At 38.0% G+C, this 17,256-nt stretch overlaps 1 protein-coding gene across 3 annotated transcripts in view; it reads left to right on the top strand.

Moving 5' to 3' along the window:
* The first annotated feature begins 178 nt into the window (after positions 1–178).
* The window catches only part of LOC146499029 (tensin-3-like), a 51,647-nt gene continuing 34,569 nt past the window's right edge, over positions 179–17,256 (top strand). For 2 of the 3 annotated variants that reach the window (XM_085137125.1, XM_085137123.1), the window contains exons 1-12: positions 179–1,659; positions 5,053–5,226; positions 5,807–5,857; positions 5,941–6,063; positions 6,173–6,237; positions 7,656–7,739; positions 7,999–8,111; positions 8,984–9,044; positions 9,140–9,215; positions 9,781–9,910; positions 10,139–10,204; positions 14,751–14,855. In XM_085137125.1, coding sequence (XP_084993251.1) covers positions 5,077–5,226; positions 5,807–5,857; positions 5,941–6,063; positions 6,173–6,237; positions 7,656–7,739; positions 7,999–8,111; positions 8,984–9,044; positions 9,140–9,215; positions 9,781–9,910; positions 10,139–10,204; positions 14,751–14,855 — 1,024 coding nt within the window. In that variant the 5' untranslated portion in view covers positions 179–1,659; positions 5,053–5,076. Of the gene's footprint in view, positions 1,660–5,052; positions 5,227–5,806; positions 5,858–5,940; positions 6,064–6,172; positions 6,238–7,655; positions 7,740–7,998; positions 8,112–8,983; positions 9,045–9,139; positions 9,216–9,780; positions 9,911–10,138; positions 10,205–14,750; positions 14,856–17,256 lie in introns of those variants that run through there. The other variant, XM_085137126.1, reaches the window with a different exon arrangement.

Here is a 17,256-nt window from a genome sequence, read left to right as displayed (position 1 = left end):
CTGCTTACGAATGGTCAGAGGCACACCGTGGACAGGGCGGGGTCTCATCGGATATGAATTATGATACATTCGCTTGCTACCAGAATGCTCGGAATTTTCCCAGTAAACGTACGAAAAGCTTCACGATCAGTCAACGTAGTTAAAATAACGGGGAAAATCCTTTTCCCCCCAACGCTGGCTTTTAAGGAACAAAAAGACCTGACAGTTAAAGCTCTGCACCACACCCTAAACCTTTACTCCTGAAATTACGAAATATTTACTTGGCTTTATGTAGTCTTTTTTTTTTAGTCTAATACAATATGGAGATGAAATTATTTTTAGAAGTAAATATTTGTAAATCTATTATATGTTTGGGGCTTTGTACAAAACAAGCTAAGGATTAAAGGATTTGACAATATTTTGAAGACTATCCAAAAGAATACAATCAGCAGACGGACAAAGAGGGGAATTGATTGCCAGTTGCAGTTCTTATATGATTTGCAGAAATGTTTTCATCTAATTCACTTTACGATCCGCTTCGTAGGAGCCAGTGAAAACTGGCTGATAAACTGTAGCTACATTAGTTGATTTTAACACACCCGGCGTGTTAATTTTCAACAGTAAAAGTATCTTTTTACTGGTATTAATGATCTTTAATTCTTCAACACACTCATAATTGTTCTGTCGATGATATTTGTGTTAAATGCCGTACGGGTCTTATTAATCAATAACCCGTCATCTGGCGCCATCTAGTGGAAAATGGACGTTATTATTGAGATATTGTTATAGTCGTTGTACTCTTTTTTTCATTATACATATTGTCCTCCTAACCCCGATTTACCATAACGATCAGTGATCAGTCTCTGGTAAAGCACTATGAAATGTATTTAATCTGTATGAAACTGGCTATAGAAATAAATTTGTTAGTGTCCCATAGCACCAAAAATATGTGTTTAAAATGCTATTGCAGTAAAATGTAAGCATCCACTGAAGTAGCCACATCAGTGCTAAAACATTGTGCTATTTATCTAGTGGTGGGTCTTGCATACATTAGATTTAACATTGCAACTGTTCAACTGTATGCAAAACAGTCATTTTTCACCAACTATTGAGTTTTACAAGTCAAATCAACCTAACTCAGTTTATTTGTATAACCCATTATCACACATGAAGGTTCAAAGGGCTTGGCAGACATAAACCATACAAGCAACAATTTAAGAAGTGAAGTTACAAGGTAAATCATATCTTAGAGGACTGTGTTTCTCCACTCTGTAGTTTAAAAAATGTGAATAGTTAACATTGAAATGTTGGGAGATTATGCAGTAGATTTGAATAGAGTTACCCTGGAGTGGAGATAACTTCGAACAAACATTTTTGTCAGCTCCCATGTGTGTTGCTCGCTGTTTTTTTAAGAGTACTGTGATTGGATTGTTCCAGCTGTCTTTTTCGCAAACAGGGGTGGACACACAGTGAAGTCACACTGCAGTCCAACAGAGGGCAAAGTGCAAGCAGTGCTGTAACAGTGCAGTTTATCACGCTCTCTCTTGCTCTCCATTCCTCCCTCCTCCCACCTCCTGTGAAGTCTCTCTCTCACACGCACACACACACACACATATGTACACAGACTTTCACTCATCAGGCTGTACATTTGACTTCTTGTTTGCAGCACCAGAGGCCGAGGTAAGCCTGTTCCTGTTCTCTCTTAACATGTTACAGTAAGTGTGCGGCAGTGTTAGCCAGCACCCTGCTTTCCCGCTTGAAAGCTTTCCTTGAAATCCAGTAGCCTCTGATGCTGGTCCAAATCTCTTTAGTGGTAGCATGTGATGGATGGTAAATTCAAAACGGGGGGCTAGGATTACCACTCCCACGCAGATGCAAAGATTAACCCACTGACACATTAAGACACTGAACAGGAGACGTGTTTCCACTGGGCTTTAGTCTGTCTTAAGTCATTTAATCTTATATTAAGTCTTAAAATCTTGCCTACATTGCCAGTGGGGCTGTAATAATTCCACTCATTTCCATTGCTAACACTTGCTTTGAGAATTCCTTTGAGTGAATTGACATGATTTTGATACAAATGTTGCTGCAGGATTCAATTCAGTGTATCTCTGGGTTGGGGTGGGACAATGTGTAAGAAAATAAAAAAATCTCTGTGGAGATCAGTTGGACTAAAGGGAGATTAGCTTAAAGCTCGGGATAAAGGCGAATTTAACGGAGAGCACAGGATTGGACAATAGATCCTGACCACCACAACCATGGTTGGACATCGCTGTCAATTTCACTTGTGGTATTTTGTGCAAACACTTTCAATTTCAAACAGCCCGTTTGGCTGAGTTAACAAATCAAACCCTGGCTCTGCTCCTTCTGCATTTAAGAGGGAAGTCTTTCGCTTGTGAGGAGAAAAATAGAGAAATAAAGATGGCTAATCCATTTTGAAATGCCTTCCTTTAAAAGGGGAAAGAGAGGCTGTAATTGTGACCAGTTTGGGCTCCCTATGGCAACATGTGTATATGCATGTGTGTGGTTAAGTCGCACACTTCCGTTTGTTTTGCTTCCACAGGCGGAGCGCGGACAAATTTAGATTGCAGCAGTCTTAAAACATTGGAAAAACAGCCCAGAAATACATCACTGGAGAGCAGTCAGTCATTAAGATTGTTTACCCAACCCTGTCAGAAAGGGCTCACTCGAAAACAGCAGTGCAACAAGTCCAGTTCACAGACAGTTAAGATTTAAACCACCACGCTGTATATGTATGCGTGCATTCTGAGGCCAACGGGTCCCTGAGCACAGATGTGTAAAAGCAAATCCTGGTCCTTTGCCAGTCTTTTTTGCTTACTACACTCAAAGTTGGAGACAACATAATAATAATAAAAAAACTAACATTCTCCAAAATGTCCTGAAGACTTTTTTTTTGACTCAGTTCTTGGACACACAACATAATTTAGAGCTTAATTTTTGGCAGCTAAATTAAAAAAAATGTAGTTCCTTTACTGACGCAGGCTGCTGCTGCAGTAGATTATTCCTGTATGTTGTTTCAATGAAAATGCCTGTCTCTGTTTACTTTGCTGTGGTCACATGGTCAAGATAAAAGCAGGTCAACCACTGCTCTTGTCACACTAATTTCTCTTCTACTGTGTGTGGGTATCACTCCTGTAGATATACATGGGCATGAATGTAATTTCCATGCTCCATATACTCATATAACCCCTCTGAAAACACAGAATTATCTGGATTTAAGATTGGGCAAAGAAATCACATTGTTTCGGATCTCAAATTATATTGTGTGGAAAAACATAAAAAAAATTTTTTGAACGGAAGGCTAGATTATCCTATAGACTATCCTATGGATTTTAAAGGGTAGACCTTTTATTTCTTTGTTCTAATTTTAATATAATTTTGTATGTGCAGCTTTTCAGCTTAACTTTTCACACTTTCACAACTGACAATAAACATATTATATATATATAAACATATTATTTTACACTTTAAACCAACAGTCAAACGATACCTCTCTGCTGTTGCTTTTAACATGTTTTTATATATTTTTTATATATATTTTTTTATATATATTTTGCACATTTTTGTTTTGTTGTGTCAGCTGCAGCACTGTTATAAACAAAATAAAGACATAACATAATTAGCATTGGGCTACTAACTAGCAAAATTAGCCATCTATTCCTAGTAAATGTCAGGCTACAGTTCACCTCGCCATGTCTACATTTGGTGAACCCAACCTAGTATCACTATCTAATAGTTACTGAATTGTAAATATGACAAGATAGTAGCCTTTTTTTGTCGCTGTTGGACTTCTAGACAGCTTGTGTTCCAAATATAAATAAGATCAACATGGCGCCTGTGACATGACCCTGTGGTTTGGGAAGATCCATTTTAAAGCCTTGAATTGAGCAATTTCAAACTTTTAAACGAGGGGTGATGAGTTCTATGAAACGGCACATTCATTGGTTGAGCATGTCAAGGATGATTCTTCTCTGAAATTCTTGGAAATTCATGAAAATTGACATAATGTTCTCTCTTTGACCTGAAAGTAACAGCAAAACCCATAAACTTAAAATATTTACTGAGGTCAGAGAAGATGGAAGCTGCCTTTTTGTAACTACAGGTTATATCCACTTATCCACTATATCACTGTCAATAACTTTAAGTGATGAAGAATTCTATAACTTATTACAATATTTGCATTAATGTGACAGAATTTTGATATGTGACTTGCTGAGTTGTTAACATCATATATGGTCTACAAATGGTGTCAAAAGTAAATATCTAAAGCATGTTATTAAGGACAGAAAGCTACTTCTACATTTTATACTAATGTTACATGTGTAATATAGTATGAATATTAGTTGCTGTCCACACAGTGAAGTGTTAGTTAGCTAAAAGCATTTTTAGTAGTAAATCGCATCAGTTTCAAAACATTTATTTATACACTTGAAATTGATATCAACATGTTTAAAAACTCTAAGAGGTGCTACTGTCTTTCTAGAATTATCATTTTTAGTACCCACTTGTTCCTATTTTAAAAAGAAACTGAGTGAAATGACTGACTTTGTCAGCTAAATAACGGAACAGAAAACAAAGTAGCATAGCTAGTCAAAAAGTTCCTGCTGATGTGACTTTTCTTTTTTCAAAATATAGGGCCAGTAATGCTTAAAACTTTAAAAAAAGACCTTTGTCAAGCTGTTCCAGTCATGAGACTGAAAACAGCTCAGCCATATTTTCCATGTCTTGTCAGAATCAGTGTTTTCAGGTTTAGTGCTGATGAGTAATGAGGTTAAGATTTGGTGTTTGTGGCTCATTGTTAACTCTTCTGTGGTTGCAAGATCAGTAAGGCTTCCGGTGACTAAGATTTTGGTTGTCCATGACCTCGCTTTGTTTTAGCAACACATCATGTAAAAAGGCTTTGTAAGACTGATCGCATTTGAACTCAGTCCCATGCTGTGTAAGCTGAAATGCAGAAGCGCAACCAATGTGACACAAGCAAGTCTCACTTCTCTAAATTTTCTTCAGCTATTCTTTTTTTCACCCCCTGTATCACTACTTGGGTCTTTGCAGGCACCTGTGTGACTGAAACCAACTATGGAGGAAGCACATAGAATGGATCTGACCTACATCACTGAACGTATCATCACCATATACTCCCCTCCCGGGTGTCCAGAGGAGATCTATCTGCAGAACCTATGGGAGATTATTCCCATGCTGCAGTCCAAGCATGGACAAAACTACATGGTGAGACAAGTAGATGAAATAAAGATAGCTAGAGAAATTTTATTTTTAAAGGTAATTGAAAAGCAAACCAAATTGATTCAGAGATTTGAGAGACAGTGGCCTGCTTTTATAAAAAAAAATTAAATATAATTTAAACAATTATGAAGCTTCCCATTCGTACATTCAGTTGTTTTACTAATTTCTTTATTCCAAAACAATATGGAAAGCATCAAAACAACCACATAACACAAATCAAATGCATACTATGAGAAACTTAAAACATTTTATTTAGTTTATCATTTTTTTCTCATTACACTCTTCCTTTCGTTGTAGTATAATTTGTCTTATGTTTGGAAGTCTTTGTTTTCTGTCCTTGAATGACTGGATATGTTTTATAAGTTACATATATCTCTATATTAGGATAAATGTTATAAAAGTTCCTTACTTGACCTTGCTTCCCTAATCATCATGTTCTTCATACCTAGATGCAAACATTCAGGTTAAATGTTAGTTAATAAATGTTAAACCACAGAAAAATCTTGTATGCAACCAGCAGAAGTGATTTCTTTATTTTATCTCATGCAAACAACCCTTTTTTCAGCTCATCAACCTCTCCCGAAAGCATGACACTGTGAGCAGAATCAACCACAAGGTAATTCTAATACACTCAGTTTAAATGTCACAATGTAAAACTGTAAGCGGGTACTATAGCGCAAGTGGGGCTTTTTCCGTCAGGTTTTGGACACGGGATGGGTGGATCTCTTGGCTCCCAGCCTGGATCAGATCATCGGTGTGTGCACAGCGATAGAGAACTGGCTGAACGCCCATCTAAAGCATGTCCTCGTGTTACACTGCAGGGTAAACATCATTGTAGTCAGAGACACTGGCATGTTCTCTAAAGGCATTTATGCGATGTACGTAAGCACCTAAACTTTATTTATCCTGATCTTTTGACTGTTCCTAACAGGGAGGAAAAGGTCGACTTGGAGTTTTGGTGGCATCCTACATTCACTTTACCTCCAGCTCAGCCAGGTAACACTGATTTTTTAAACAGCAGGGAAAGTTTCTGCTATGCTGGATATTGGTTGTGCATAGGGACTAAATAACTGCACTTCCATTATGTAAAACAAAGCAATATCACATGGCTTAGGTCTCATCTTACACTAGTCTCCTTGGGGTGGAGTTAATATAAAGGGATCTAGATCACCCTAGTCATCATACTGGGTTCAGGCCATATTTGTTTATAAAATGTAGCCCGCTGTCAGTTTTCAAGGTTTTTCAAAGAAGTTCATCCTACAGCAAGATAATAGGCCAGGGGTGGGCAACTCCAGGCCTCGAGGGCCGGTGTCCTGCAGGTTTTAGATGTGTTCTTGATCCAACACAGCTGATTCAAATGGCTAAACAACCTCCTCAACATGTCCTGAAGTTCTCCAAAGGCTTGGTTGCCCAACACCGGTCTAGGCTTTATATGAGAGAAGTGTTACACATCTCCAGGATCAAACCTTAAGTTGGTTTTTGGATGAACTAGAGAGAAGGGTGAAACTAAGCAGGTTTAAAACATTTTTGAGACCTTCTGCAGCAGTGTTAGTATGAACTTTTTTGTTTCATTTTGGTGTTTGGCTGCTGAACTCACTCACATCTTATGTTCTGAAATAAATCAAGAAACTATGCACGGATAGCTGGATCAATAAACTGTCTTTTAAAATTTGGAATCAGGCCTAAACACAGGCCTCTTCTCTTCTTGGGAGTATAACCTTACATTTTGATACAGATATTGAAGTTTTGCAAAGGATTCATCCTAAATTCTCATAAAATGGACTTCTCGGAGTGATGCAAAAATAATATTTTCATATGTTGTTGTGTCCAAAAAACCTTTCAGGCTCTGGACTTCACATGTTGCTAATGTTATCTCTGATTACATCAAAGTGCAGGAAATGGAGTTGTGAAGTATTGCGCCAGTAGTGACATTTAGTGCTGGACATGTTTGCAGATCAAAGAGTGCTGACTGAACAATAGACAGAGGGAATAGTGGCTGATCTGCTGCGTGTCTCCACCAGGCAAAGGGCAGCACGGCTGACAGTAGAGACTTTGAACTGTGATTATGTTTGATTTTTGGGCAGGGATCCTGTTTCTGTTGGATACCAGTGAATACATTTACACCAACTCTGAACAAACACAAGAGCCTCCATAGCATCATCCTATAGCTTATGTGTGATTTTATGGTCCACAGCTGAACTATTAAAATGATGTCCTTGTTTTGCCACATCTTATTATGGCATGTTGGGAAAGTTCAATTTGAGGCAAATCACTAAAAACATGCAGAAAAAGAGGAAACTTCAGACACGTTGACAGTGCATGTGTTCCATACTTGAACACCTCACTCTTATACATATATATATACATCAACATGAAACACTAGAACATTATCTAAAAATGTGTCTGTCTCTCAGTGCAGACCTTTCCCTCGACCATTTTGCCATGAGGAGGTTCTACAATGACACGCTCTCTGCTCTTATGACCCCTTCGCAGAAACGGTAAAGATTTACATGACTGATTCCTGGAGGTCAAAGTTCAACTGTGGTTCAACTCTAAACCTCTGCTCTGTGACCAAAACATCTGCCATTGACCTCAGATCGCATGCTCATTGATCACCTGATTGACCGTTTTGTGAAACAGTTAACATAATAAAGCTACTGTGAACCAATGGAACCAGGGAATTCAGTGAAAATCTAACTATACCCTCTTCCATTTCTAATAATATTATAGATACAGACTTTCTTTCTGCTTTTTCAGGTATGTATGGATGCTGGGCAGCATATTGAAAGGCAGACTAAAGATGTCTCCTTCTCCATCTTTCCTGCTCTGTGTTGTTCTTTATAGTCTCCCCAAACTAAGACCAGATGGAGGTAAGCAGCACAAACAGGTTTGGCATTTTAACTCATGCAATCCTGATTTTTTTTCTCTTTTTTTTCTTTTTTTGTCAATTAGTTGTGACCATATATTTAACCTGGGATAGCTGGGCTAGCAAAGCACATTTGTAGTTCACTATAAGATTATGGGACGCAGATATTAGCTGATTAAAAACAGACTTAAGACACACCCCAAAAAACTGAATGTACAACTCAACAAGGTAAACTTGTGCATAGCTTAATGGCTTATTAAAATTAAAACAGGTGAGCTAAATAAACATTGAAAGTGAAAAAGTAGTCATAGAAATCAAAACCTTTTTTATACCAGTCTGTTTATTTCAGCCATTTTGACATGAAAATCTATGGATTTTTTGTTTTGGAGCGAGCCTCAAGTGGTTATTTCACCAACTGCAGTTTGTGACATTTCCTTGCAATGTAGAGGAAGGAGAGATGTGATTTGAGCCTTTATGAGCCTAGCAAGATACCCATTGTTTTAATCTAGAGATCCTCAACACCTCGATCAGATCTTTACACATAACATGACACAATTTCAAAATTCAGCAAGGTAGTGAAAACCAAGGTGAGCCTTGCATGTTATTGTAACAGAAAAAAATTCAGTAAATGGATAGGGTTCTCTGAGTGTTCCTAGTGTAAGGCTGTGTGCCCAGCCTGTACACCAAAGACTGTTGCTGTCCACTGTCCACTGTGAAGTGCTTGAAAAGTGACGGTCTAAGTCTTTACCTTGCTATATAAAGTGCCTTGGAGTCACTGTTGTTGTGAACTTGCTTTATCTGTCTATCTTTAGTCAAAGTTTTCTTAAACTACCCTGTTTAACTTGAATTATAATATCTCTGTTGATGTTGTCTCAGGATGTTTCCTGTTCTTGAGGGTCTACCAAAGTCTACAAGCTGTTTGCACATCTCCAATTTAGTAAGAAATACATCATTTACACACAGTAAACACAGTAACTGTGGAGCTTACATAAAGCATAAGGTACTAATATGTGCATCTCATGTTCATCTCAGCCATGTTAATGCAGCTGAGACAGATCGCCTCTACATTGTGCTTCAGCCCGCTCAGCTGCTCAAAGGGGACATCATGGTGAGCTGTGATACTCTGTATATTTAGATTTTTATCAGCTAACTGATGAGCAGATGTTTACACAAGAGTAAGGAGCTATTGTTTAATTTTGTAAACAATTTTTGAACATGTGTTGATTTTGAATTTTTCATTCTTCAAGAAATATGAACTTTCATGAATGAAAAGTTTATTAAAACTTTTCATCTGAATTGAATGCTCCCCTGTGGACTGATTTTTGAATATCTAGCCCCATGTCTAAACCCTCCGGCACTATTACTACTACTACTAATAGTAATAAACATTTCTGTAATTGGAGGACACATCTGTGTTGCATTATTTAAATATTACACTTGCAGTTATATGTATATATATGGTTTATTTGTGCATCTGCATGTATGCATGAGTGCACATTTTTTTACTTGAGCACCAACAGGACAAGTTAAACAGAATTGACCATTCAAACCTATCTTTGTTTTAATCTGCCTGAATTTTAAATGTAATTTGTAAAAAACTCTTTACAAAAAAAATGAACAGTCATGTTTTATTTTTTATGTGTTTTTATTATCGTCTCACTGTCTGTTTGTAGGTGGTTTGTTATGACAAAAACAGCCGGTCAGCCAGTCGTCAGGTCGTCTTCCGGCTCCAGTTTCACACTGGCCTCATATCTGGACACGCCCTCACTTTCTCAAAGGCGGACCTTGACTGTGCCAGAGAAGGTATTTATGACCTGCTACCTCAGCCTACACACTGCCAGGTGCTGTCTTAGTGCCGCACCACTATCAAGCTTAATCAGTAACTAATAAATCTATCAGCCAGTCTGCTCTCCATCTACCTGAACTAACCCTGGAATCCTATCAGCTCCGCAGGTGTGAAGGACACATGGAAATATGCACAGAATGCCAAGTTAACTGTCCAGCTCTCTGATTTCTCCCTTAACATTCCAGATGCCTGGTTCCCAGAAGATGGAAAAGTAGAGCTGCTATTTTCTGAAAGTCCTGAAAAAATTGCAGGTAGGCTGTTTCTCACAAAAAACTGTCCTTTGATGTGTTCTTCAGTAAAGCTTGTATATGCATAATCATAATTTTGGTTAAAATATGATGCAGGTGTTGCAGTTTCTGGTGGATATTAAGAATTCTCATTGAGCCAGCTAAAGTCTTTTGATCCTGTTTAGAAACATAAAACATTTTTATATACTCCACCACTCATTAAAAGCAGATCGTTTGTCAGCTGCCATTTGTAGAATAACTACAGTACTGTTCAAAACTCCTGATCCACTCCTCATTCCTTTATATTTTTTTACGAAATAGAAAAAAGATTCAGCACTTTATTGAAATATTTGCACAAGTATGGAAATACAGGATATGAGGAAAAAAACCGAGTTTGTGCAAATATAATAAGCTTGAAAATTAATATTTGCTATGACAGCTTATTCTTCAACGCAGCCTGAGCTCTCTTAGGCTCTTGGGTGTAATTTCTTAAGTAGTCTTCAGGAATAGTTATCCTCTTCAAGGACATTCAAAGCTCTTCTTTGAATGTTGGCTGACTTCTGTTCTCTGTCGAGATGAGCCCACACTGCTTCGATAATTTGGAAGTACATTATCGAAGCAGTGTGGGGAGGCCAGCCTGGGGAGGCCAGTTCATGACTGAGAATATTCAGTTTTTCTATCCAGGTATGCTTTTACTCCACTGGCAGTGTGTTTGGGATCATTGTTGTGCTGAAAAACTAAGCTGTTGCCAATCAGATGCTTTTCAGATGATACTGGATGGTTGATCAAAAACAGCTGGTGCTTTTCTTTTTTCTTATTTCCATCGGTGTTGTCAGAATCTTCAACACCACTGGCTGAAATGCAGCTCCAAACCATGACAGAGCCTCCACCAATGAGTCAGACTTTCTTCTAAAAACGTTCTAAGGCTTTCAGATGCCTGGAAAACTATTGCTCTAGAGCACTTTGGCTCCTTGGAAGGAAAATATAAAGCAATATACCAAGATACATTGTACTGTATCTTAAAAGAAATGTATTTGCAGGTCTCAAGCAAAAGATTTCTTCTTCATATAAGACTTGATCTGACTCACGAATGTACTAGTGCCAAGTTAACGCTGCATGACAGTTGCCCTAGAAGAGCATAGACATAGTGGGTCAGTACCGCACATGGGTATTAGTGTCAGGGTAGAAGGAATTACTCATATGAAAGCATTACTCATACACAGATTCCTAGAAGTCAAGCATACTGTTAGATCAAGTCAAGTCAAGCTCACCTGCACTGATTTAATTGCCAAACCACATTTGCCTTTTTTTTAAATATATATACTGGCTCAGCTTGTACCCTTGCAATGGGTTTCACAAATAAATAGATGCTATATCACGTTAGCTTGCCCACAGTTTCCGTGTGCCTTTAAGCAACTTTGCAACTCATCCTTACTCCAAATTTGGAGTTGAATAATTCTGGAACAGCACCAATAACATTAGCATCACCAGCTCCTTGTTCACTGTTTGCTGCAGTCTTTTAAATCTCACTGGCCTAGTGATGGAGAAAGTGAGATGAAATATTTGGTGTCTTACAGAAACAGAGGAAGTTTTTTTTTTTTTTTTTTTTTTTAAATAGTATTGGATTGCAGCCTTTATTACTGGCATTTATAATTCAGGTCACAGAACACACTGCATATCACCACACTAGCTATGAGAAAATATGTCCTGCTACTCTTTAAATCAGTAATAACACAATAAGATACAGAAAAGATTAGATTAGATTGTTAATGCCAGATCCAGAGTCAGTCTCGGTCTCGGAGTCATTACTCCAAATAAGTGCACATTACACATTAGTTATTATTGTAGTAATAATTATTTACTAATTATTACTAACTAATGTGTAATTATGTGTTAAATTATTCAGTTGCTTCCTGGAGAAAGTCATTTCTTACACTACTTTAGTGTTACTCTATAACAGGACATGAAATGCACCGTTGTATAATTATTAGTTAACAGTACAAAAGTTATGCTAGAGTCCCACACACTGACACAAATCTCTATCCTGAGGATGAGGACACACAAGGTCTTTCTTTTAGTGTTTATATATCAACACAAACCCCAACAGCAAAGTTGAAAAGCAGCACAAAGAGAACTTCACAGCCATCCTCACAGCGACTGTACTGGAAATGGTAGCAACAAAGTCCTACTGCTACCTGTTACCTGTTTGAGTTTAGGTGATAGCTGCTTGTCTGGGGTCAGCATACAGCTTAACACTTGAATTAAATTGATAATCCAAAAAAAAGAAAAAAAAAAGAAACATATACTCTACTGTGATATGCTTTTTTCATATATTACCAATAAAAGTAATAAAATAATGGAAATTTACAAAGAACATATTGATGAGAGTTGCCATGTTAAGTTAGATAGTAACTCTGTATTGTTACATTTTTAATGTTTAAATTACTAAAAATGAGTAATCTTTGTATTGATTGTGCATTTTGTTGTGTAACAGCTCTTTGCTTTTGTATATGTGTTTGTGAGCTGTCATGAAGTGTGGAATCAGAAGAATGCAAATGTGGTAATGCGGTAACCAGCAGATTAAACCAAAAACTAGCCTTTAATTAAGTCTGTAATACAGTAAAGCAAATGTCCACAGAGGGAAAAGTCAAAATCCAAAATTCTGCAGAGAACAGGGAGCAGATGAGGAGAGCTTAACAGATGATCTGAAAAAGAACAACAGAAATTGGCTATAAATACACAATTAAAGGAACCAGGCAGGGTTGAAATTAATCAAAACAGTGATGCAAAAGAAGCAAAAAATGCAAGACAGAAGACTACCTAAATAAAAGAGGAAGTGAAATAGAGATAGACAGAGACAAGAACTTTATAGAATGAATAACCTGAAGGGCCACACAGAAAAAGCACTGAGGGAACAACTTAAACAACTTAAACTCTAGCATAAGGACTACATTAAATGTATACTTCCAAGCGTTCCTGCAAAGTCTCACATTTTGACACATAAGATGAAATCCAATGGTGATGATAAAACAAGACACTTAGACAAGTATTGCAACCAGCTATACAACACGCCTACTTGTAATCTGTTTGATTGTTGTGTAGCCCTTGATGACATATAGATAACCTTTTAGAGTTTTCATTTTCAGTTTTTCAAGCATCAGCGCTGCCAGCCAAACAAACTATGTTTAGTCATTTGCTCCAGAGCTGCAGTTAGCTGATCAAATCACATTATAAACATGTTCCAAGAGGAAATGAAACAGAAAATGAGCTCTGTGCTGTGCTGTACAGTTAGTAAAGGATTGCTAGCTTTGCTCATGGTAATGGATAATAAAAACTATGCTAGATCTTTTTTGGGGGTGTTTCTATGGCAATCATACCAGCAATGATATGCCCCAAAATGTCACTTATCACACCCATCTTTAAGCACTGAAATATGTCTATCATAACGTAACTTCAGTTGGCTTGGCTTACAGGCTGGTCAGTCAGCAACCTAATGGCAACATTTGGACTTTGTTCTAAGTTTTAAAATGGTTTTCAGTAATAGCGCTCCAACTTTTCTTTGGATTTTGGCCACTTTTCTTTTAAGTGAAAATAAGTGGCAACAGGTCCTTTTGGAATTCAGATTCATGACAGTGACCCCAAACACATTGCCAGTGCAGTAAAAGCATACCTGGATAGAAAATCACCCAATGCAACACTGTCAGTCATAGATTGGCCTCCCCAGAGCCTGGACCTCAACATTATCACTTGAAAGTGAACCGAAGATCCAAAGAAGAGCTTGGTAATGCCCTTCAAGATGCCCAGAGAACTACTTCAGAAGACTACTTAACGAAATTATACCCAAGCTTGCCTAAGGGAGTTCAGACTGTGTTGAGGAATAAAGATTTTATACAATATCTTATACTGACTTTTATGTTGGGCGGTTAGGTCAATTGATTATTTTAAATTGGCCATAGGAGTGAATGTGAGTATGAACTGTTTTTTGTCTCTCTGTGATACCCCTCAGATATTCTGACTTTTATTTTCTTGTTTGGTGAAAAACCTTGAAAAATCCAAACATGTAGCCTCTCTAATTGATGCAGCAAGACTATATTCATATTATTTGGATTAAAAGGCTGCACCAGGCTTCAATGTGTCTTTAATTCAAGCAGACAAGACAGGAGTCAAACTGAAGAATAACACACTCTGACACATTGCCTGTGAATGAAATGATCGGTCAGCCAGGTGGGGGCAGTGTTGGACACCACACCGGCCAAACTGGCCATCATCAACTGTAGTCACACTCCTTTCCTCTCAACAGGAAGCAATACACAGAGTTATCACACACACACATCTGACAGGAATTCAGATTGTAGATACTGTGCACACAGGAAATTCATACAGCCGGACTCACAAACACACACATCCAGACACACAGATCTTAATGAGCTGATAGAAATCAGAGTCAAACCCAAAATAAGGCTCACAGCAATATTTGAATCAGATTTGCTGCAGGTTTGCCTAACACCAGTGTTTGTGTGTCTTGTTGTTGTTTCACTGACTCCTGACCAGCGCTGTTTGTCATGTGCAGGCAGAGAGCTGTGGCACAATGGACGCTCTGTGACAGTGGACTATGACACCTTGGACCCTTTGGTTAGACGAGACTCTTATCAGGACACATCTTGTCTAGAAACAGGTGAGGTGTATTTTAATATTTCTTAATCAGAAATTCCCCCACATTCTTCTCCTTCTTTCAATTTCTTTTCCTGTTATTTGAATTTCTGTACTTCCTCTGAATTTATTATTAGCCAGGGTTGAACAGGATAACATTTTATCTGAATACCCCTTTGGGGAGATAGATTAGCTTGTCTTCACTGCTTTAACATAGTATATATAAATACAACAAGAAAAAAAACAATAAAGTCTGTGATAGAGAAACGGTCGCAAAATAAAAGTAAAAATAAATACATTTAAAAAAAAACGTTACACACATCTAAGCAGGTAGTGAACCAGTAAAGATGCAATTTCCATATGGGCACACAGATAGCTTTACTACCTGCTTTACAGCCACCCTGTCCAATGTTACAAAATCTAGGATTACATAATCCCTCTATATCGTGCTCTTGGTGGAGGCTTTTGGTGAAATAAAGCAGACCAGTATAAAGCATAAAAAATATCTGGGTTAACTTTGTCCAAAGTGAGAATTTGTGATTTATATTATTCACCCATTCACACACCTTTGTACAAGCCCTTGTTTCTACACCCAAGTAGAGCATTCACACTCCAATGGACACAGCAGAAAGCGCTTTGTGGTTCAGTATTTTGCTTTGGGACACTTTGGAAGGTAGACTGGAGCAGCCAATGATCAAACCACCAACCTTCTGATTAGTAGATAACCTGCTCTACCTCCTAAATACAGCCACACCAATAGCAATAGCAAAGACTGTAAAGAATATTTTGCGTTGAAAAAGAAATGCAAAATAAAAGCTTACAATTGGTGAAATAACCCTTTACTAGAGCAAGCATTATAGTAATGCTCAAGTAGCCTACTAGGGAAGGACAGGGTTTTAAAAAGTGATTGCAGTAGCTCTGTATTCAGCCAGAGTTAAGCCAGCTTCCCTCGACAGCAGCCAACTGCAGCCACAATTACAGCTACTAACAGTAATTTAAAACAGTATGCAAGTATCTCAGGAGCTTTATGAAAATATCCTGTTTGAGATTAAACGAAAGTGATCACTTTCATTTAATGTGTTTTTAAGTAATGTCCAGTGTTAGATTTCACTGGGCAAGGACTGGTGGCCTTGCTTATCCAAATGGAATGGTGTAACTTTGTCTTGTTACTTTTTTAAAAGAAAACTTCTCTGACTTCGATGAACTCCCCTTCAATATTATATCCTTTTGCATCTCCAGCTTTTAACACAGCCCATACTCTTAAATTGTGTCCTTGTAATCCTTTTATGGCTATCTGCGCCTCTACCATGTGAGGCGCAGATAGCAAAATAGAGACCCCCCTGTATGCCATATTCCTGCCAAGAGCCTTTTCCCCAAGAGACAAATGTATGGTGTCCTGATTTGTTGATATCAAAAATGGACTAGAAAAGTATTTTATTGACATTTACTGAAAACTACTGGAATATATCAGAGATACCCTTTAAATAATATTTATCTCAATTTGAAAGAGAAGGTGATGTTTGCTGTCTGAAGGTTGTGCTGAAAATGCAATTAAGAAAGTGGTCCAAGGAACATAGTTCTTCCAAGCAATCTGGAGATGGACGAGACCATGCCTGCCAAATTTGCATCAAGCATATCTTTTGATTTTAAGGTCCAATCCCAGAATTTTTTATAAGGTGATGATATGTCAAATATTTATATATCTGTGTGTGTTTTGTAGCTTTTTTGGAAACCTTTCCATTACAGTACCTTTGGCTGTTATGTAGTAGTTAATACCCTTAGATCCCCGAGATTGTCTGTTTGGCCTTTGCTGTGGCCAGTCTTGTGGGTAATTGCCTGGTCATCAGTGGTATGGTAAGTATGGTAAGCTTACAACTGTTGTGGTCACAAAGGCCTCTTTGACATTCCTGGGAACGGGTGCAATGCCAATCTTTGAGAGCGCAGCCAGACCAGAGCTGTGTGTTTTGGAGGCGGTTGTGGGTTTTTTAAATTTTTTTATATGAAGTTTCCATTAGGTGGAGTAAATGTTCACATAAAGGAAATAAACAATACAAAACAAGACCTCAAAATCGAGACAGCTGAAACAATCACTTGTAAGTGGAAGGTTAAGGCTTCGGTTCCAGCTGTTTTGCTAAACCTGCCCATGGTCAGCCATGTAATTTAGATAGAGCTTTTACAAGCAGCATGTAAACACACATAGACACACGCTCACATGAATGCAAACAAATAGCCATTACACGTTACACATAAGCGTAATGAAGGTGCAATGCCGGTTAGCCGCACAGACACTTGCAAGAACATTGTTTTCAATCACAGGCGGTTCTGCTTTGCCCTCCCACACACTCCTCCTCCCTTTATCTCCTCATCTTCTTGTACTCTCTCCCTTCCTCTTGTCTCCTTTATCTAATCTCCTATCTCACTCTTTC

This window comes from Neolamprologus multifasciatus, chromosome 17 (assembly GCF_963576455.1).
Source record: "Neolamprologus multifasciatus chromosome 17, fNeoMul1.2, whole genome shotgun sequence".
Taxonomy (NCBI): domain Eukaryota; kingdom Metazoa; phylum Chordata; class Actinopteri; order Cichliformes; family Cichlidae; genus Neolamprologus; species Neolamprologus multifasciatus.
The sequence above is the reverse complement of the archived record's forward strand: the minus strand, read 5'-3'. Positions and strand labels throughout refer to the sequence as shown.